The sequence below is a fragment of the Fibroporia radiculosa genome, assembly GCF_000313525.1.
Source record: "Fibroporia radiculosa TFFH 294 genomic supercontigs, scaffold9995, whole genome shotgun sequence".
Taxonomy (NCBI): Eukaryota; Fungi; Basidiomycota; class Agaricomycetes; order Polyporales; family Fibroporiaceae; genus Fibroporia; species Fibroporia radiculosa.
The window spans coordinates 161,978-182,699 of NW_012133466.1; the positions used below are offsets into that span (position 1 = coordinate 161,978).

Here is a 20,722-nt window from a genome sequence, read left to right on the forward strand (position 1 = left end):
ACAATACCTCGTACGACGACTGATTCTCGGTGTATAGCGGGTGGGTGCAGACTGCTTTTACGGGGCATTGCACTTGCCAGCGGGAGGTTTGATAAACTTGGCCTGTCAAAAGCTCTGCGTCAACCGCATCGGACAGGATTCAGAGACTCATCAGCTCGCCACGTACTTTCATCGCTTTCGAGGGCGTGTACGAACTTTAAAGTCTACAAGATATGCGGGCTGAAAACACACCTGATAGCATTCTATAATCTTCGACTTGACTATCGAGTATCGTGGCTCCTACAGATATATGGGCATCGTGCTGTGAGGAGCCTTTTCATTTCATAGCGGATGAAATGATAAATTCAGACGTGGAGACAGCATAATGACTGGCGACTAGACTTGGACTAGACGGCCTTAACGAACGCCGATAAGTGGATGGGGCTACAAGCAAAATCACTGATTCACTATTGCCAATAGAGCAAGTTTATGATCATTGTCATAAAATATAGACCTTGACACTACGTAAGGCGCTGTAGCCAAGTGGTTACGGCGACAGATTAGAATAACAAACTGGACATTATGTAATCTGTTCCTCTTTGAGGGCGCAGGTTCGAATCCTGCCGGCGTCGAATACTTTTTGTGTTCGAACATATTGACTGCGAGCATGATGCTCGCACGTACATGTAAACATTGTTATGGAAGTATTTTGTTGTGGTAGAACTTTGCTGCATGAATGTGAGTGAAACACATGGACAGATTTGTTGTTGTTTGGAAAGTGGCGTCGATCGGCTGTGAGGCAGTACTTGGCCGCAAGACCATCTACACCCGGTCACCATACGTGCTTCCTACTGTCGAGGATTATCTACAGAATCATTTTTGCGTGGAGCTTCATACATTCAGAGTTGGTAAACCACGATTCAGTACAACTGTGCACGGATTGGTAGTTGGCAGCTTGTTGACGCATATCCACTATACCCGTTGGACAGGCTTGTTCATAATCGAACAAGCGAGTCATGGCGTTTACACGTACACTTCTTGCATGCGGCAGGCACTACGCGATAAAGTATTCTATCATCAAACAAAAAGATGCAAGTACACCGAATATGTAACTCATGATAAAGGTCCTCATTCAGATCCCAGAACCAAGACCATAGCCTCTGGATTTCGTTCCTTGGCCCATTCCATCACCCGCAAGGCGCACGCGCTTCTCGACGTCGTTGATCTTGCTTTCCACTTCGCCGACTGCGCCATCGATCCACAGCAGACTTTCCAGGTGACTGTTTAGTATCTGCGCTATTTGACCCATAGCATCCTCTCCACCGTCCTGAACTGTACTGTCTGATGGGAGTGCGAGGGCGTTCACGGCGTCGATCATTTGCGTGAGCGACCCAGATAGATCGTCGAGATGACCGTGCAACTCAGTGGCCAATGTATAGCTGTCAAGCAACCGATGTTAGACCTTTGTCGTAAAAAAAATTGCAACAGGCCAAACTTTTTGTCACGCTCGGTGTCAGCCGGTCCAGTGTCCAGCGCACGCAAGTTGCCTCCTTGACTACCGAGGATCTCCTCTGTCGATCGTTCATAGGCCTCCAGCGTGGCCACGAGCTCTTTTTGCTGCTGCTCGATATGATCAAGCGATTGATCAATATCGTTCTGCTCCTGTTCTGCGGCCAGCACATACGCATATAGCGCGGCGAGCTATTGCGACACCATCATGTCGGGTAAATGAAGGAGAGGATGAATCAACACACGTTATTGCCGTTCTCAATCAATGCACGGTCCCAGACCGCAACTTCACCAGCAAACTTGGCGAATTCTCGCGTGTGTGTATCTAGCTCCGACGACCATTTATTAACAATCTCTTCGATCGTCTTTCCGCGCAACACGGATGGGGGAGGAACGGAGATTGATGCAGTGTTTGTATTCGGTGCAGAGGCGGATGTCGCGCCTACAGACACAGAAAAATCAATGTCAACCAATTGCATGTACAATCATACCACTGAATCATACCAGCGTTGGTAGCGGGCGTCGCTTTGTCGCTTTCTTTCGGTGCCGAGCTTGGACCCAGAGAAAACGTAGGGAGCGGTGCTGTGGATGATAGGTATGAGCAAGGAGATAAAATGCGAGGTCAGATCTGACACACCATCCTTTTTCTCTGTCGTAGCAGCTCCACTATCTTGTTCCTTGTCTTTGCTATCCTTCGTTCCTCCGAATAGACTAAATGTAGACGTGGAAGACGCTACAAAGTCACCATAAGATAGCAATCACAGCTTCCAGTGAGAAGGCACATACGAGCAGCAGGAGTATCTTTCTTCTCTTCTGGTTTCTTCGCAAAGAAATTCGGTACTAAGACATCAGGAAGCGTCGGATGTAGCACGCATCTATGTTCGTAGCCGGAACTCACTAGCCGAGCTCGCATCTTTCGACGCCGAACTATCTGAGGGTTTTCCGGGCTCTTTCGATGACAAAGCATCCTTTGCCGCTCCGCCCCCGAGAGTAAAAGCGGGCAGCGTTGGAGCTGCTGGGGTAGTACTACCGAGTGTTGATGATGGAGTCGTGTTTGGCTTATTTCCAAAGAGGCCACCACTGAACAAGCCCCCTGGCGCCGTCGGCGCCGTTGTGGTTGTTGAGGTAGATGCTTCCGCAGGTTTGGGAGCTAATGACCCAAAAAGTCCGCCAGAAGGAGCTGCGGCTGATCATTTTACCAAAGAAGTTCTGTTGAGCAAATTTCAACGTAGTGCTAATACACTGACCTGTAGATGTACCAGTGGAACTCGGCTGGCCGAATGCTGCGATACAAGTTCAATAAACAGTCCAACGCAACGACTGCTGCAATTGACTCACTCCCTGAGCCTGCAGGTTTTGGTGCCGTCGAACTTGATAAGTCTGCAGGTTTTGAGCTGAATATACCTCCTCCCACCGCAGTGGTGTTCGCGGGGGCAGATGTAGTAGTATTACTCGTAGCATTCGTTCCCGCGGAATTTGCACCAGTCCCTAGGCCGCCAAAGAGATTTCCACCAGTGGCTGAAGTAGTAGTATTGGTGGTGTTAAATAGTCCACCACCGGTAGCTGGTGTTGACGACCCTGTGGTTCCGAACAAACTACCCCCACCTGTAGGCTTAGCTGTAGCTCCGAATAGTCCATTACTTGCACCAGCGGCAGGAGTTGTCGTAGCGCCTGCACCACCGAAAATACCGGTGCCAGCGTTCGGAGTCGTGGAGGTTGGTGCCGGTTTTGGCGTTCCAAAGAGGCCATTTCCAGTGTTTGAAGACGTGGCCTGATTAGCTGTACCAAAAAGACTGGTGCCCAATTGCGAATTTGGATTCGGATTTGTCAAATTAAAGAAGCTACCCCCCGTGGATGGCGTGGTTGTTGTTCCCGGATTAGCATTACCGAACAAATTACCCCCAGAAGCAGGCGCACTAAAAGCAGTTCCTCCGCCAAGAGCACTCCCTCCAGAAGTAGGTGCGTTGGAAGACGTGCCTCTGTCGAATATACCGCCGCCACTCGAGGTTGGTTGAGCGGTGTTACTTCCAAATAGACCGCCTCCAGTGGGCTGTGCTGCATACGAACGATTGAGACTATATCATGGATATAAAATCATGAAGATTACCTCCAAAACCCGAACTCCCAAAGACACTTGTGCTGCTCCCGGGGGTGGCACTGTTTGCAGGCACAGTCCCCTGAGCACCGCCGGTCGTCCCTGGGGACTGGGTGTTGTTGGCTTGAGAAGGCTGCTGGAAAAGGCTATTCATGTCGGTAGTAATGGGGGAGTTGAGATGGTAGCGGAAACCGACAATTTCGATCCAGAATGTGGCCACACAGGGAACTTGAATTGGGGAGACACGACCGCCGCGCGCACATGTGATCTGCGCGTCTGTAGTATCCGTTCATTAACAACGGAAGACAGCTTTCATCACTGGGAATGCCATCTCCTGCCAACTGCTCATTCGTGTGGGTGGGAGTCCGCCTGCTGTTCAGCCGCCTATATTTGATATGTACTCGCTTGCTTCTTCTCTATCGCTGTCGACCTGAGTGACTTTCGTCGCTTGTACACTACTATGACCACTGGGCTTTCCGAGCCAGTTGTGAATACCGGCATAAAGTACGAATCTAATTCCCCCATTGCTGTTTACAGTTTCGACAATGCGTACATCAATCTCAACCATAGTCGCGAGGGACTCCCGATGGGATGGACCATGTACATACATCCGCGTGGCTGGGTATATTTCCGGAATAGCGAATACAACGTAATTGTCGACGAGGACATTCGTGCGCCGGTGATGCTTTTCAGATTCATGAACTGTCCCATTCTAGAAACATTTTCTACGCTCCCGGACGGTGTGGAAGCCAGCTTTCTGAACCTTTCAGGGTCGTACTTTCACCTATTTGTGGACCACAACCAATGTACGGCAGACTACGGGGCTACCTACAACCCACAGACTGTGTTCAAGTCGACATGTACGTCTGACGATGTACACCGACTCGTTATGCTATATGCTGCTGATTACTCTAAGCAATGCTTCGTCGCAGAGAGCTCTACTGGAATTTTGTGCAGCAACATCCTACTCACATACCATTTCCTGAACGAGGGTCCCAGGAAGCTGTCGATGCTATCAAATTATATTATTGGGGTTAGGATATGTTTATTCTGAGCGGAATATAAGTTTAATTCGCTCTAAAGATAATCTTTCGATGGGTACGCGAAGCATTGTACCCTTCTCCAAGATTGAATGCGAAGAGCTATTGCGAGCGCTTGATACACCAAAAGGTACCATTTGTTACATGTCATTCAGATCAATATCTGACCCAGGAATGTCACAAAGGGATCCAGCCGAATGCAAATATGACATCTTCTACCGTTCTGGTCGCATGGATCCTTCGAGAAGTTTGTAGGTGGCCGGTATCGCAGGGACTATCAGGCAATAAATTAAGTTTGGTATCCAGATAGCTTTCGCAAAGCTGACCGCTTCGGGACATCCACATACCGCCAAATGGACGATTTCCATCAGTCCCCGGTAAAGAATACTCATCGTGTACCCCGAACGTCTCTGTTGAGTCGAATCCTTCTCGGCATCCTCATGAATATCCTGTGTTTTGGCATCCCACAAACTTATTTAGAGAACGTTTCAAGCGCGAGTGAATTCCGTGGGCGCCTTTCCAACTTGCAGCAAAGCTGGGAGAAATATACTCAAGAGCTCACGCAGGAATATTCAGATTTCATATTGATTGTAAGCCAGTTTATCTCCATCTGACTTTGGAATCTGACCTCCATTGGTGTATAGTCAACCGTGCTACTCTCGTGAGTATGCTTCATTGACTAGAATCATGCGTATAGTATTCCAGCCCGTTCACCCAGTGCGACCATGGCATTACTTTCTGTCAACGATGTATATCAGGCCGCGCGAGTGTGTGCGATCATGTCCTCAATCACTGCTCTGGGTAGCATAACACTCGGCGCATTCATGGTGTGGAGACACCGCCGTAACATGGGGGTGTCACCATCTTTGACAGTAAAATTCTTTCTTTGCTAATCTCGAGAAGTACTCTGACCACGTTGATATAGTTTGCTTATATGCATAATGCACGGGGTCGTGCACTAGGACTTCCTGGACATGCCATCCTGCTGAGTCTGCCAGCTGTACTGCTCGTCTGGTCACTCGTGGGCTTCACCGGTGCCATTTTGGCATACGCGTTGCAAAATATCGCTAGCGGTACTTTAGTCGATGTTTCCTGGACTTGGTTTTTGGTTGGTGTATTCTTGTTGGTCCTTCTGTTCGTGACGATTGGTATCCATTCTTTCTCGGTCATGTGGAAATGGTCGTAGAGTTCGGCTTCACATAGGGTGGAAGCTTTTTGTATAAAGTCGGCACACGTGTGCTTCGTATAATTCGCCACTGAGGTAACTCACAGTCTGCCTTTGTTATCCGAAACTGTCGTGAGGGTGAGGGCCCTTTCCAAGCGTGCGCGCAGTTCGTACTATGCGAGTAATGTTTGATCCCCGACGCTTAGCGTGCCCGTTGGGTTCGCGTTTATTTCTCTCCCGCAAGACGATCTTAATGCTGTGGTCAGAAAGGCATTACCTTTGTGAATGCTTGCGCTCAGTCACTTATTGCGCGGAAGAGGAAGATGCGTTTACGCACTTGGTGACTGCTACCACCCACAGGCAAGCTTTAGATCTCCGCTCAAGAGTTCACAAAAAGAAGGCGAGAACAAGTCAGGTGAATGAGAGCATCATAGGCTGATACTATGAGTTACACGCACTTTATCACGGTTTTCAGTATCTGGCCTGTTCTTAAATCAGTACTCCATGAGGGCACATAACAATTACATGGGAAGGTGCATCTACATCTCCTCTATCTTTCCAGCTACTCAGAAAAAACTTACATATCTTACATCCTCCTGCGGATGTCTTCCGGTGAGACGAGTACGAAAAGTTCAAGTGTTTACATCTCGGGTCACAATATGTCACATCGGCATCATTCGGCAGCCCTGCAAGCCAGACACTCACAAAGGCTGAGAAGTGACTCGATTGAGGCGGCGCCACCGTTGAATTACGTAGCCACCATGCGCCGAGAGATGCCGCGCGCGGCGTCCAAATTTTGTCACCATCCATCCTGACCAGGTAACGCCAAATATTGTAGACAGCATAGATGATGTTTTCCCTCACAAAATCCTCTCGGAGAATATGGCCGAGTACTTGATATAGCTTTAAAAAAGTGCTCACGACAGCGTGCAATGAATCGTGGGCTGGTTCTTGTGCGATGTGCCGATCTTGACTCAGAATTGGCTGAATGAGGTGTAACCAGCCGTTGTGCAAGAGTTTTCTCTGTCTCCATTGCGAATTTCACAATTCTGAATAGACAGACTTTTTTCAATATTCCATATAGAGGTTATGTGATTTATTGAGATTTTATGAGCGAAGGAGCAGGAGCTTAGACGGGATTTATAAACACTGGGTCGAATATAAAGCGCGTGTAACTCATAGTACATATACATATAATGCATGCTATCAGTATGTTGTTCCATATACAGCGAGTCGTGGTCTAACTATTTATGCCACTTGACATCTATAGCTACTAAGCTACTCTGCCTGCTGGCACATCGTGGAGACCGATATGATAGTAAAGGCTCAAAGACTCGGTACATTATGAATTACTCCGAGCACGTACAATGCGCATGATGAAACCATTGAAATCATCGAGTACAGCATCTGCGGAATCAAGTCGAGTGTGCTACATCGCGTCCAGCCACTATGGATCCAGTGATTGCGACTGAGAAGAGGGCGGTCGTCCGAGGGTGACGTCCAATCTGGCTGCAAGATTGAGGATCTCATCTTCGATGCTGTTGATTCTTACACGCCTGCAATGAAACTTGAGTAGGGTGTCAAACGCGAAAACGGGTAACTTACTCTGCATTGGAGCGTTTCCCGAGCTCGAAAGCTTGAGACACCCCAAGTGCTTCGCGATCCTCTGCAAGTCTTCGTTTGCGTTCTCTTTCTTTCCCCTTCAGCTCCTTCAGCTGGGGGAGCAGACGATCGACTTCCCTTCGAAGCTACAAAGCTGCCTATGAAGATCGAACACAGACGAGGAAAGGATGAGCCTACCAGCTTGGACCGCGCAACCAACGACCTGTCATCATACTTGCTACGGCCAACAACCTCTTCTTTCATTCGCTTCAACTCGTTAAACCACCTGGTTTCGTTCTCGCTCAGATCAGGCGATGCCTTCTGTATCAGGAGTTGCAAAACCCTATCCAATCGCCCCATGAGCTTCTTCTGCACAGACTCGATGTTCTTCAGCTTCTCCTGTGTCGCTGCGTGCCGTGGGCCCTTCAACCGCGACACAATCTCCAACATCTCCTTGCATTTTTCCCTTTGCCGTGCGAATTCTTGCCGTTGTATCGCAGCACGCATTTCTGTCCCGCGATGGGCTACCGCTATCTCATGCAACTTGGTACCAAATTTCTCGACAACAGTTCCGAGGTAACGCATCGTGTCCGGTGTCAACACGAATTCCCCTTGACTAGGAGATGGAGGTAAGCGGGAAATTAGCGAGGTGGCAGATTGTGCGAGGGCGGACGGTATGACATAAGTGTCTTGTGTAAGAAGCGAGATATATGCAGGTGTAGGTGGAGTTGCTGAGGATGACTGTAGCTTGGAAGGTGTATTCTCGGGTACGAGGGGGAGTTCAGAAGAAATCGAGTACGGTGTCTCCGACCGAAGGTTCAATGGGAACACTGTGATGCACATAGCAGATGTCAAAATGAAGAGGCTATACGTCAAGTAGATGTCGTTCGGAATTGACAAGCCGACCACTGGACTTGAGCATCTATGGTAGACGGAGTGCATAAGACTACATAGCTTGTGATAGAAGCATACTCACTTGCGCTCGATTGAGAGCGTGTTCAATATGAGCTGTACTACTGTGGGCTTGCAATCTTGGGCAGACAACCCAATAGCATTGTCGTCCTGGTTATTGTCAGAGCCGCCCCGTAGCACTTGCACAAGGCTCCGGAGTAAAGGCCCCAGTTGCAGAGCATGCACGCCAAAGGCATGATGCACATAGACGGTGTCGTCGTGAATAGGATCGGAGAACAGAACCGGATGGTTGCCGCGTAAGAGCTCTAGGAATGACGGATCCGACTCGGAACGAGGTATTTTTGACAGACTCGAGACGATCCCGAGGTCAACAGTCTCATACACCGCAAGCATAGGAAGATCACTATCTGGATCCTGGTGAAGCATAAGCGATATCAAACTATGACCGAGAGAAAAACCACACATGTTTATGTTCCCATCTCGCCTCGACCTTCTCTAGATCAAGATACACGTCTACCCGGCCATCCTGGAAGGAAGTCAGCAGTACGCCCAATCGTTCCATGTCGCCATGAGCCTCTTCTGCTTCATTCTCGAAAGCGAGATAGATAATGTCGGTCGCATCGCCACCCTCGCTACCTTCCAACGTGCGTGGCGAAGGTTGCAGTAAGAAAGGACCTTGTCGCACCGGAGGGTTCTTCATAATGGAAGGCGGATGCATAAGTATGAAACGAGACGCTTCAGGATGGGCATCGTCGGATGGTAATTGTTTCACGAGGGCAGCAACATATTTGTGCTGGTACTCGTACATATTTTCCAAACCGTTCGACGAAGTACCTTCCTCAGGAGATCTAGCGAGAAACTCTTGCTTGGCAGCGACAAAGCATTCAAGGGCATGCACGTATGCTAATGGAATAGAGCTATTACACTTTAGATGTCTGCAATGGGAAGAAATAATCTACTTACGCATTCTTTGGCATATAGGGACATATGGCGTAAATGTCACCACTTCGTGTTATTGCGTAAATACTCAACGGGCCCCAATCAGCTCTGCCCTTTCCTAACGTGAACGATACAACCTCTCGCTCAGACTCATCCTCGGCGATAAATGAATTCTTCTTTTTGTCCGGAACAAAGAATAACGTTTGTTGAGGTTCTTCTGAATCCACCGACATGTCATACTCCCTATGCGACGGGGTTCCTCATCAATTCAAGTATGCTACAAGCTCGAACTTACCGTAGCTTCCCGTCTGTAGTCATAACCATGAGGGTTGTTCCACCTTCTCCCCAAGGGTGCCACTCGATCTTCGCCACTGGTGCAGAGGTGTCTACAGCATGATAGAATTGTCCTACTTGAATGGTTCTAGGCAATATTGGATTGTTCAGCACAATTCATATGCAGTAAAGTTCTTGCGTACTTGCAGTCAATGGTCGAAGGTACCAGCTTCGTGAAACCTGCACGAGGTAGTACAACAACGGCGACCTGGGAAGCCCCCGCCACTGCAAGTAGTTTCCCGTGAGGACTTAACGCCAGTTGATGAATCTCGAACTGAATATTCGGAGTATGAAGGATCTTGTCGAACACTAAGTTTTGCGGTTAAAATGGTGGGAGCGCTAAGGAAATGCATACTTTGTAGGATTTGCGCACAGGTCGACCCAGCTTGGAGTCGAGCAAAGAAGCCATTCGAATTTCATTTCCAGCTGCGACTATAAGCTCCGCATCCTTAATGATCATGACTTGTCGCCTCCCTGAGGGTGTAGGCCCATCGTGTTCAGGATCCACCTCAGTGAATTCTGGGAGAGAGCCGAGGGAGAGTTCCAAAGAGGTTTCATTCTTCCCCGCTGACTCAGCAACACCTTTTGGGAGGGAGAATATGGGGTGATCGCTGAACAGTGCATTCCAATCCGTCTCTTTCTCCATCTTCAGGATCTCAGAGCAGGCATAAACAAGAGGTAGGAGGTGAAACAAGAGGTTAGGAGCGACCGCCACTGTCGCGTCGACGCGGTCATTCATCAACGCGTCCCGAACCCGATCTGGATGCTATTCCCACGCCCACGCGTCGAGTGCAAGTCGCCCAAGCTTGCGCGTCCTACCATTATACCGAGGACCATCTACATATATCGACTGCCGTTCACTCTTGCACTCCACAAGTAGCCTGGCGACATCAAAATGACTTCCATTGGGACCGGCTACGATCTTTCAGCTAGCACATACTCTCCGGATGGCCGTATCTTTCAGGTACGTGCTTCAGCAGACCCCGACGCGGTACGCGACTTGATGTATGATGGCTTGCGGCCGTGCAGGTTGAATATGCGAATAAAGCAGTCGAGAACTCAGGGTGAGCACACTGTGCATGGAAATATTTCGGACGTCACTTACATACTTCGACCGCTTGAAAGGACTGCCATCGGACTGAGAGTAAAGGATGGCGTCGTTCTAGCCGTGGAGAAGCTTGTGCATTCGAAACTGCTTGTTCCAGGTGCGAATAGACGCATACAGACAATTGACAAGCATGTTGGACTCGTACGCTCCGCTCGTTTATGAATAGCTGAACCTCAGACCTGACTGCCGATTCACGTTCAGGCATCCTCAGGCCTCCTAGCAGATGGTCGACATGTAGCGAATCGGGCGCGAGATGAAGCAGCCAACTATGGGGACTTATATCATACCCCAATACCACTGAAGGTAAGCTGCGTTGTCTATCATATGAATGTGCTATTTTGCTGAAGGTAGACCTGACACTAACAGCATCTTGTCGAGAGAGTGGGCATGTATTTCCAAGCTTACACATTATACTCGTCAGTTCGTCCCTTTGGATGCAGCACCATCGTTGGGGCGGTCGACAAGACCGGCCCTGCACTGTATGTAGTCGAACCTAGTGGAGTGGCTTACGTATGTTCGAGCATTATATACACGAAATGCACTAACATAGATGGTGACATCCCCAGGGTTATCATGGCGCCGCGATAGGTAAAGGCCGCGCATTAGCGAAGACTGAGCTTGAGAAACTGAATTTGTTGGAACTCTCGACACGGGAGGCAGTTTTTGAAGCTGCAAGGATGTATGTTATTCTTCCCATTTAGTTAATGCTGCAAGTGACTAATGTTCATACAGAATTTACTTGGTTCACGATGATACTAAGGAGAAAGAGTTCGAACTCGAGATGTCCTGGATAGGTGATGAGACTAATGGTCTACATCTACCAGTACCAAAAGGTTTATTAGATGAAGCATCGCGGAAAGCGAAGGCAGCACTAGAAAACTTTGAGTAGGACCGTTGATGTTCTTTCACGTTCTGTAATCTTAATGGACTTGTACCGTACCTGAAACACTCCGGAAGTGACCTCAAGCCCAAGACCTATCCAAAATGGCCAAGGAAGAATGTCTACATTATGATGCTTATACAATCTGCTCTAACTCGCGTGCTATGGCTAAATTCGATGAAATGAGCTTCCGTTTGGGGATCTCAACCTTCTCTTCTGTCTTTTTCCTAAACGCAATGGTGCCTGCTGATAGATTCACTTGCCACTTGCGCTGCAGTTTTGGTGAGAAAATCAAGTATACACGCTAAAAGAGCCACCACGAACCTCTTGCGCAAAGTTCACCAAGTCGGATTGGTTCGTGAAAAACAGTAGAGTGGCAGCGTCCTTGATAGGTAGGCTCTCGTATGCTACTTCCTCACAACTTGCAATCTCGTTCCTATCGGCGAATGGGGTAAGTATGCCATCAACTGAATTTGTGATGACGAACCGGATAGTACCCATGAGACTATCTACGAAGAACTTGTACTCTTCTGCGGGCGCCTCTTCTCTCGCATTCCAGACCTTGCTATAACTGCCCTCCATGAGCCAGCGCTCTAGATTGACGGGATGTTGAATGTATGGGTTAGCTGTGAGTGAATCGGCTGCGAGCGGTAGCGACTCGAGAGTCGTGTGAAAGTCGGCAATGCGATTTTGTGTAAGTAGACGGATGAGATATAGACCACGAATTGGGTACTCGCGGGGCGACGGAGGGATCACAGAGCTGATATGGGAGTTGAAGTGAGTCCCGATACCGAAGATCTAAGGATATACCTGTAATCATTGTAGAAGGTCTGCAATTGTGAGTAATAGCGGTCAAACGAGGGGATGTCCTTGGATCGTATACTCCAAAATGCGCCAATTTCGAGTATATCGCCTAACCAGTGTGTTTATCATGGGCGCAGACGTTGACACATGCAATACAACTTACGAGCCAGTACAAGATTGTCCAGGCTAGTGTCACCCAGTGGCAGTAGGAGTCCAGTCTCAATGAGACCAACCTATGATAGACATTATTCAATCCAAATACATGCTGCAACACACGACACTGTAACAAGAAGAAGTACCTTCAACTTCGCGAGCAGCAGTCCGCACTTCTGGAGGTTACATGGTCGTGCGCCGAAAGCAAGCTGCAGTTCTTTATGCAGTGCAACTATCTGCGAGGGTGCCATTTCAAGCGATGAAGATGAGAAAACGTGGAGGAGGTGAAGAGCAGAGGATGAAATGAGGTTCAGCTTGAAGTGAGCAGAGTGCACGGGGAAGGTGCGGGACTCGACGCGCGTCGACGCGTCACCTCTTCAGCTTCAGCCACTTGCACGATCACATTCCTTCTAACACGAACGCGCCTCCTTTGGCTTGTCCCCTCAAGCAACACTCATGGAGACCATTGACATCAACCGTTTGAAGTCTGGCGAGGTCAACCTCGGTGTATGCCTCTTTCTCAGTACTCTAATATGACATGAAGTGACGCTGATCGCCCAGACCTCAATCATGGCTGTTCAATTCAAAGACGGCGTAGTGGTCGGAGCAGACAGTCGAACTACCACCGGAAGCTACATTGTGAGAACTAATTCACTCGTAAAACTCTGTTGAATCGCTCATGATGCATAGGCCAACCGTGTTACAGACAAGCTTACGTATGTCCACGACCGCATCTACTGCTGTCGCTCTGGTTCCGCCGCAGATACACAGGCCATCGCAGACATTGTGCACTACCATTTACAATCATACAGGTGCGTGTATATGTGTAAACAGAGGCATTCGCACAGATCGATGCTTACATATTTGTCCATCCACAGACAAACACAAGGTGAATCTCCGTCAGTGCATGCAGCAGCAAGTATCTTTGAGAAGCTCTGTTATGAAAACAAGGACGCATTAAGTGCTGGAATTATTGTGGGGGGCTGGGATAAGGAGACAGGTCCGAGCGTATACAACATTCCACTCGGTGGAGGATTGTTCAGGCAACCGTGGGCAATCGGAGGTATGTTCATCTTTCAATTGATCTATCTGACTTCATGATCTAACAAACGTAAAGGGTCTGGATCTACGTATGTATATGGATATTGCGATGCGACATATCAAGAAGGCTGGGGACGGGATGAGACAGTAAACTTTGTCAAGAACAGTAAGCAGCTGCTCCATTCTATGCTGTTAAGTGCTGACACCCATCTCTTTCCTTCCGTAGCTCTTGCACTAGCGATGTCAAGGGACGGTTCTTCTGGCGGTGTTATCCGTATGTGTGTTATCACGGAGGATGGTGTAGAAAGATTGTTTGTTCCAGGGAATGAGCTGCCAAAGTTCTGGGAAGGCAAAGAGCTTCTTGGCATGCCAGCAAAGACGAAGGAATTGACTGGGCCTGTACCAATGGCTGTAGAGGCTTAGGAGTAATTGTATTTTCCGACATTTTCGGCATTCGCATCCCAGGGCCTAGGATTCATACTTTTGTTTAGTTGTGCTGGCAAGCTGAAGGCTTCATGGTCGTATGCGCTCATGAAGCAACTCATTGATCAGCTGAGTGCGAGTACATCTACGATGACAATGTCCAGCCACCAGTGGTGGTACCAGAATCTTCCCATCCCGCGCCCTCCCAGATCCGTACCCTCCAGAGCGCAATCGCTAATGGCACAGTATCCGCGCGCATAAGCGACTTGGCATCTGAGCACAGTAGGAAGGCATGGCTTCCTTTATTATCTCCACGAGTCCATGCCCTTTTGTTCGAAGAGATGTCGTTCATCTTACTCGTAGAGTCTGGGGCAGAACTGTAAGACTTTCGAGCTAATTTGCGACTGCGTTCTCCGAAGCGAGCACCTCGCTCAACTTTGAGGATGCGTTGTAATGCGACATGCAATGCTGCACGTTGCGAGCGCCATGGAAAGAGGGAGATAGCGTTGTACAATGGAACTTTGGGGGATGGAAGAAGATACGGGATATCGATGCTAGACTCATGGTTTTCTTTGGCGCTAGTCTGCAGCATGACCGACAGGGGAAGAGCAGGATGAATCGATTCCATCTCTTCACCATCTTCCTTCAAAGGGGGAGGTGTTGTGGCAACCGATGGGCCTGGTCTGATTTTTGTTTTTGGGTCCTTGTTCAGTGGGGGTACGACAAGGACTGCGACCGCATTGTCGCATGGCACGACGCCAGATGATTTGAGCTGCTTCCACTCTGCACGCGTTAGTCTTCTAAGTAAGGTTGCGCTATTAGAACCCGAAGGATTTCGCCGTATAACTCGCTCGAGTACATGCAGTTCTTGTAGTACCCGCACACGAAGCAAATGTCCAATTTGGCGGGTCAACCAACTATGCATCACCACATTACTACTGAATCGTTTGTAATAACCTAAACAAGCTCTTATCCACCACTCCGCAATGATTGAGAATGGGACTCACCTCGTTGATTGAGTTGTTCCACAGCCGTCCTCCAACATGTTACGTAGTGCCCTGTCCCTGGCTTACGGGTTTTGACACTAGGATGTTCGAGCTCATCGCCAACCAGTATCTGGGTCGGTTTTCCCAACAATGGTGTAGGTAATCGCACGGGAACCATTCTCAGGAGAAACGCTATGGAGGCATGGTCAGATGAAATAGAAGATACTAGCCGTGTCTAGAACATACCCTTTGGCAAATATCGCTTTGAGACCAGACAGTGCCGTAAAGGAGTTGAAAGCATTCGTACTTCTCAAAGCAGGATGTGTATAACTCGTCACAGCGTAAGAATAGAGACGTACAGTATGGATTTGCCCAATAATCCCGCTCTTCGGCGGACATTGCGCGCAAGTGCTCATCGCTGGTACTGTGGACCGTTTCCCGTCGCTTTGGTCTTTTCGTCCTGAGTCGGGGAGGGGAGGACTTTGACCGACGATGAGCAGAGAGCTGGAGGAGGGGATCCAGGGAATCGAGCACAATGGACTGTGTTCGGCCTTGTGGGGATAGCGAAGGACATTCTGGAAGAGGATGTGATGATTTTCTTGCCTTTCTGCGTTGAGGTCGCCTGTCGATAGGAACTATGGGAGGAGGTTTGTGTTGTATATTTCTGAGGCTCTGAAGTAGCCGTGGAATGAGACGAGGCATACGACCATTCGGCTTGCGTGAACGATCTTTAGTGACTCAAGGGCCAGTGACCTCCGAGATCTGGTCGCATACACCGTCGGCTCGTGTGCCTCACTCTATGCCCGCGTTCAAATATCTCATCACTGTTTGCTTCGATAATGTACTATTTCGATACTAGGACCCGTCCAAACGTCCATTTCCAATATCGCTGGAGACAGAGCTCCGTCTATCCACACCTTGAATCTTGTCCATGAGGCTCTGAGGATGCGAGCTTGACAACTTGTTCTCGCAATGATGCGCCTGCTTGTCATCAAACTCATATGTATGTATCAATGACTTATCTTTGGCCTGCGTGGTCTATTGCCGCCCGGCTAGATTCTCAGGTCGAGTCCCATTGAGCCGGACCGTTGGTGCCCTGCACTACTGTAGGCATCTGAAAAAGCGGAAGACGCACACATCTCAGACCCTCGCACCTCACTATGGGTATCGAGGTCCCATCCCATCCTCCAGAGCCGGTAACGCTCGCAATCGTAGGGTGTGGAAGTCGCGGCCAGGTATGTCTCTTTCTGTCGCTCTTCGTAAGATGCCCGAAATAAAATGCTATGTCGTATCTAGGCATATGCTGCATACGCCCTCGCCGAATCCACGAAATGCAGGATCGTCGCGATCGCTGAGCCGCGCCCGAAGACGCGGAAGCTTATGGCTGAAGCGCACACTGTCGACAAGACACTGGTTTTCAACTCCTGGAAGGACCTGATTAACGCTTCCGAAGAGACAATCAAGACTGTCGGGAAGCGGCTCGCGGATGCGGTTATCATATGTGTACAGGATCGTATGCATCTTGAAGTGACCCTTGCGTTCGCTGAACAGGGATATCACATCCTATGTGAGAAGCCCATGGCAACCAGTGTCGAAGATTGTGTCAAGATGGAATTCGCGGTGAAGAAAGCAGGGATCATATTCGGCATGGGTCATGGTAAGATATCGCGACTTGAGGGAAACATGGACGATTCACATGAGTATCGTTCCAGTTCTTCGATACTCGCCGTATAACAAGGCACTATCAGAATTTATTTTCTCCGGAAAGCTTGGACAATTGATCAATGTTGTCCACGTTGAGCCTGTAGGCTATTTCCATTTTGCGCACTCGTATGTCCGAGGGAACTGGTCCAAGGAAGAGGAATCGTCGTTTTCTCTCATGACCAAAAGTTGCCAGTAAGTGCATTGCTCACTGTGGTGCAACTAGTTTCTGATTATCTGCAGTGATATCGACCTGCTTTGTCATTGGCTTGCACCTAGCGTCCCCACTCGTGTTTCGTCGTTCGGATCGTTGCTGCACTTCCGTAAGGAAGCGAAGCCCAAGGAGGCAGGTACAGCGACTCGCTGCCTAGACTGTTCATACGAGCAGGAATGTCCGTATAGTGCCAAGAAGAGTGAGTCATGGTTTGAGTCTCAATGCTTGTCTCAGTCTGATGACTTCGGTTCACCGTAGTTTATCTTGATCCTGTGTCTAAGGGCCAGACTGGTTGGCCCGCTGCAACTATAGTGGATGGTATTCCTGACATTGAGAATATTACTTCTGTCCTCCAACATGGGTCTTTTGGCAAATGTGTCTATGAGAGCGATAATAATGTTTGTGACAATCAGGTATGTTGTATCCTGCTATGCCATCGCCGAATCTGATATATTTGCCATAGATCGTGAACGTGGAATTTTCGTCGGGAGAAACAGTGTCGTTCACAATGATTGCTCAGACAGAGCAAATCTGTGAACGCCAAACTCGTCTGCATTTTTCGCACGGAGAAATTATTGGCGATATGAGCAGTTTCACTGTGACAGATTTCCGTACTGGCGAGACAACTCGACACACACCAAAATCCGAGGGTGGCAATCATGGCGGAGGCGATATCGGACTCATCCGGACCTTCATCGAAGCCGTGCGCACTGAAAAACAAGAGCTTCTGGGAACGGATATAGCGGATGTCCTGAACAGTCACTTGACTGTCTTTGCGGCAGAGAAGAGCCGGAAAGAGGGTATTGTGGTCGACTGTGCGGGGTTCGCGAAGGAGGCGAAGGCGAAGTATCTTACTTGAAGTCGCGATGATCCTTCGTGAAGAACGATCGGTTGTATTTGTAAGTTTAGTTGGTCTACAGTGCGAGCTCAAGGAACGAAGTCATTGAATAGAAGTACCATTCACGAAGAGTCCCCCCATGGAAACTGTTTAAATATGAAAAGCTGCCGGCACCGGCAAGCGATCTAATCTTACCTCTCACCGAACTTGCCCGTGCTAAGTATAATACGACAGTGTAAGATTGGCAGCACAGCCCCCACGCGAGCCGATGTTCAAGTTTCAACACTCAGCCGGTCTGGCCTGGCCTATTAATGTTCCTGAAGAAGGTAATAGTTCGTATGTATATACCTTCTTAGTAGTTAACTAGCAGTATACCCGTGCCTACACACGGATGCTTCATTGTTGATTTCGAGTAATAGTGTACTGAGTGGGTAGCAACGGCGGCAGCTCCTACCGCATCCGACCTGCGGTCGGGTCGCGTCGGAGAGGCTCCCGACCACACAACTACAGAAGAACTAAACACTAACGATAGATAGAACAACAACGAGCACGAAGCATGCAGTACCTTGTACTCGCAGTCCAAAATGTAGAATGGCTACTTCGAGTCCTCACACCTATCACAGTAGCAGCGATCGCACCCGGATACAGCCTCATACATTCCTGCGTTCGACTGCTGTCGCGGTGGACCGCCGGAGTAGCAAGCGCGAGGAGCAAACGACAGAGCAACACGCCGGTGAATGTAAGCACGATCACAGATGGACCTGAATATCATACACCCCAAACGTGAAGCTACAGCTTCAGCTCTGGGATGCATGATGTCGTTGGTCTGCTCTCAGATGTAGCGACGGTTGCTGCACTATTGATTCCGAATATAATAGTGTACCTGGTGGGTCTTATGACTCAGGGATGCAGATGCTGCAGGAGTTGAGAGAGCGCAAGAGGATACATTTTCTGAGATACATTAGTAATAATTGCAAGATGGATATGATAACGCGCAAATCGAAAGAGCGAGAAGCGGGCGGCGGAAGCCGTGTCCAAAACGGGAGATAGGCTGGAAAAGGAAACCATGCTTATTTATAATAGAAGATATAATAGAAGATGATACAGATAAGCAAGACTGAGCAGCGGCGCACTTGCTTCATGATGTGCATCGGGCCTCAATCCGATTGCACACCTCACCCTCCGACTCCCAGTTCGATATCTCCGCGGCTGAGGTGGCCCCGAGCAAGGTAGTGCGGGTCAGCGCAGCGTAGCTCAGGTATGGGAAAAACAATAAGAGCAGTCTAAGTTGTCTCACAAATTAAGCTGCTGCTTGTATTCTAAGTACCAGTAAGTTAAGTAAAGTTGGATTGTGCCGATGGACCCTATTCCGAATATGTGGGAGGGGGTTCGACCTGCAGCCGCTCATTCATACTCTGCATGAACTGGCGCAGCTGTAACACTTCCGTACGGAGTTCGGTCATAACGTGGTTTCTGCTTGGCCCCTCACCAGGCTGCCTCAAAGGCGACCCCACACCCTCGGTAGCCGGGCCATCTGCAGCCGCGCCCTCCGTTGCCGTGTTTCCCGCCTGTGTAGAGGATAGGGGAGAGGTCGCTGAGAATGGCGATGTCACCATATCCTGGTGAATTTCTTTCGTTTTCGATGTCTGCAAACTCTCGTCCGGCGAGACGTACGATCCTGAAACGCCGTCCTCCGAGGGGATGAACGGTGTAACCGTATCATATTGGAATGAAGGCGAGGAGATAGGCAAGTCATTTGGGACGGCCTTGTATCGCCTGCGACGTATGAACATCACAGCGGCGATGGCAATAATCAGGAGCCCCGCGACGCTTCCAAAAACAGCCCCAAGAATGACGCCTAAACTCGTGTGTGACTTGGCTGGTGTAGATCCGGGAGTGTAAGACGCAGGGGGCGTTGTGCTATTTGTTGGTGGTATCAATAGACTACAATATAAAGAATCAGCGCATTTTTTCTATGGTATTGGAATGGCAGACTAACCTCAATACCATAGGCGCAAAGAGTGCACCTTGAGCAGGACTTCGATGTAAGTAAGTATGAGATATACAACAAAGAACGCTATCACAGACCTTGCCGGGCCCGAAACGTATGATCCATTTGAGACATAGTAGGAAGTGGGGAAAATGTTGAGTGACAATGGCAATGCAGCGTACGAAGCTACGCTGGACAGAATTTGAGCGCGAGTACTTGCGTTTGTCATGGTTGCGGCAACCATTGCCAAAGCCGCTAAGAAAATATAAGAGCAAGCCAGAATCATTGTAACGAAGCATCGTACCTGAGTTCCCAATCTTCGACGATTCATCCATAGGAAGTCCATATCCATAGGAGGCTTCATCAAGACATTAGCGGTGATATGTACAACTAAGCAGAATCATACCAGCATTATCATTCATCAATTGCTCGTAGAATTGGGTCTGGGCATCATAAACCTACAGTACGTGAATAATCTGTGCTGTCGCTGTGTAAATGCCCTGAGGTTACCTGGGAACTTATCACCCCCATCGCAAGTAATTTATCGCCAAATAGTGAGTCCACCAGTGTCCAGGAGGACTCCGGACCTCCATATGTCGAAGTTAGATGCGTCTGGCCATTGGACGTGACAAAGGCTAGCGACTCCCAATGCGAGGCGTATTCGATAGCCATCGACTTCATAGATATCTTATGTGAGGATCATGCCCATGACACGTTAGGCAGAAGAACCATACCGAGTAATTGACAGAGCTGTTGCTGCCATAATTCAACATTTTATCAATAGCCCCCATCGCCCCAATCCCGATGATCCCTTTGGCGGCCACATTTGTCGAATTATCGCTCGCAGTCGGAGAGGCCAGTGATATCCTGCACATAACAATGATCAGGATATATTCTATCTAGACTCGGTAAAGAACTAACTGGCTCAAAGGATACAGCGCATTGTCAGCCAAGTAACCCGCCCAGCTATTTAACATGGCGTACTTCGCACTGTCAGCGCCCATTTCGAA

At 48.9% G+C, this 20,722-nt stretch overlaps 9 protein-coding genes across 9 annotated transcripts; 4 read left to right on the plus strand and 5 right to left on the minus strand.

The window, feature by feature from the left end:
- Positions 1 to 1,111: 1,111 nt before the first annotated feature.
- FIBRA_07041 (uncharacterized protein) lies at positions 1,112 to 3,737 on the minus strand (the record flags this gene model as incomplete). Its single annotated transcript, XM_012328741.1, has 10 exons — positions 1,112 to 1,418; positions 1,475 to 1,680; positions 1,734 to 1,930; positions 1,993 to 2,070; positions 2,126 to 2,221; positions 2,275 to 2,328; positions 2,387 to 2,674; positions 2,736 to 2,771; positions 2,827 to 3,543; positions 3,596 to 3,737. The coding sequence occupies 10 exons, from the start codon at positions 3,735 to 3,737 to the stop codon at positions 1,112 to 1,114; spliced, it is 2,121 nt and encodes a 706-aa protein (XP_012184131.1).
- Positions 3,738 to 4,043: 306 nt separating this feature from the next.
- FIBRA_07042 (uncharacterized protein) lies at positions 4,044 to 5,809 on the plus strand (the record flags this gene model as incomplete). The annotated part of the gene is made up of 8 exons (XM_012328742.1): positions 4,044 to 4,443; positions 4,500 to 4,616; positions 4,667 to 4,753; positions 4,809 to 4,874; positions 4,930 to 5,213; positions 5,268 to 5,284; positions 5,321 to 5,495; positions 5,549 to 5,809. 8 exons carry the CDS (start codon positions 4,044 to 4,046, stop codon positions 5,807 to 5,809), a joined length of 1,407 nt encoding a protein of 468 aa, XP_012184132.1.
- Positions 5,810 to 7,235: 1,426 nt separating this feature from the next.
- FIBRA_07043 (uncharacterized protein) lies at positions 7,236 to 10,220 on the minus strand (the record flags this gene model as incomplete). The annotated part of the gene is made up of 9 exons (XM_012328743.1): positions 7,236 to 7,344; positions 7,394 to 7,536; positions 7,589 to 8,312; positions 8,367 to 8,716; positions 8,766 to 9,219; positions 9,266 to 9,484; positions 9,537 to 9,662; positions 9,718 to 9,872; positions 9,930 to 10,220. 9 exons carry the CDS (start codon positions 10,218 to 10,220, stop codon positions 7,236 to 7,238), a joined length of 2,571 nt encoding a protein of 856 aa, XP_012184133.1.
- A 249-nt stretch (positions 10,221 to 10,469) lies between these two features.
- On the plus strand, positions 10,470 to 11,571 carry FIBRA_07044 (uncharacterized protein; the record flags this gene model as incomplete). Its single annotated transcript, XM_012328744.1, has 7 exons — positions 10,470 to 10,538; positions 10,604 to 10,638; positions 10,700 to 10,823; positions 10,884 to 10,985; positions 11,049 to 11,192; positions 11,249 to 11,361; positions 11,415 to 11,571. The coding sequence occupies 7 exons, from the start codon at positions 10,470 to 10,472 to the stop codon at positions 11,569 to 11,571; spliced, it is 744 nt and encodes a 247-aa protein (XP_012184134.1).
- Positions 11,572 to 11,698: 127 nt separating this feature from the next.
- FIBRA_07045 (uncharacterized protein) lies at positions 11,699 to 12,770 on the minus strand (the record flags this gene model as incomplete). The annotated part of the gene is made up of 6 exons (XM_012328745.1): positions 11,699 to 11,833; positions 11,887 to 11,998; positions 12,050 to 12,322; positions 12,373 to 12,475; positions 12,530 to 12,599; positions 12,666 to 12,770. The coding sequence occupies 6 exons, from the start codon at positions 12,768 to 12,770 to the stop codon at positions 11,699 to 11,701; spliced, it is 798 nt and encodes a 265-aa protein (XP_012184135.1).
- A 205-nt stretch (positions 12,771 to 12,975) lies between these two features.
- Positions 12,976 to 13,983, plus strand: FIBRA_07046 (uncharacterized protein; the record flags this gene model as incomplete). Its single annotated transcript, XM_012328746.1, has 6 exons — positions 12,976 to 13,026; positions 13,081 to 13,158; positions 13,210 to 13,331; positions 13,398 to 13,582; positions 13,637 to 13,726; positions 13,787 to 13,983. 6 exons carry the CDS (start codon positions 12,976 to 12,978, stop codon positions 13,981 to 13,983), a joined length of 723 nt encoding a protein of 240 aa, XP_012184136.1.
- Positions 13,984 to 14,128: 145 nt separating this feature from the next.
- FIBRA_07047 (uncharacterized protein) lies at positions 14,129 to 15,368 on the minus strand (the record flags this gene model as incomplete). Its single annotated transcript, XM_012328747.1, has 4 exons — positions 14,129 to 14,940; positions 14,991 to 15,161; positions 15,216 to 15,275; positions 15,329 to 15,368. 4 exons carry the CDS (start codon positions 15,366 to 15,368, stop codon positions 14,129 to 14,131), a joined length of 1,083 nt encoding a protein of 360 aa, XP_012184137.1.
- Positions 15,369 to 16,129: 761 nt separating this feature from the next.
- On the plus strand, positions 16,130 to 17,743 carry FIBRA_07048 (uncharacterized protein; the record flags this gene model as incomplete). The annotated part of the gene is made up of 6 exons (XM_012328748.1): positions 16,130 to 16,204; positions 16,266 to 16,626; positions 16,682 to 16,865; positions 16,914 to 17,083; positions 17,143 to 17,297; positions 17,348 to 17,743. 6 exons carry the CDS (start codon positions 16,130 to 16,132, stop codon positions 17,741 to 17,743), a joined length of 1,341 nt encoding a protein of 446 aa, XP_012184138.1.
- A 1,343-nt stretch (positions 17,744 to 19,086) lies between these two features.
- On the minus strand, positions 19,087 to 20,689 carry FIBRA_07049 (uncharacterized protein; the record flags this gene model as incomplete). Its single annotated transcript, XM_012328749.1, has 8 exons — positions 19,087 to 19,666; positions 19,722 to 19,760; positions 19,811 to 19,967; positions 20,017 to 20,070; positions 20,119 to 20,170; positions 20,223 to 20,387; positions 20,447 to 20,579; positions 20,634 to 20,689. 8 exons carry the CDS (start codon positions 20,687 to 20,689, stop codon positions 19,087 to 19,089), a joined length of 1,236 nt encoding a protein of 411 aa, XP_012184139.1.
- Between the last annotated feature and the right edge of the window lie 33 nt (positions 20,690 to 20,722).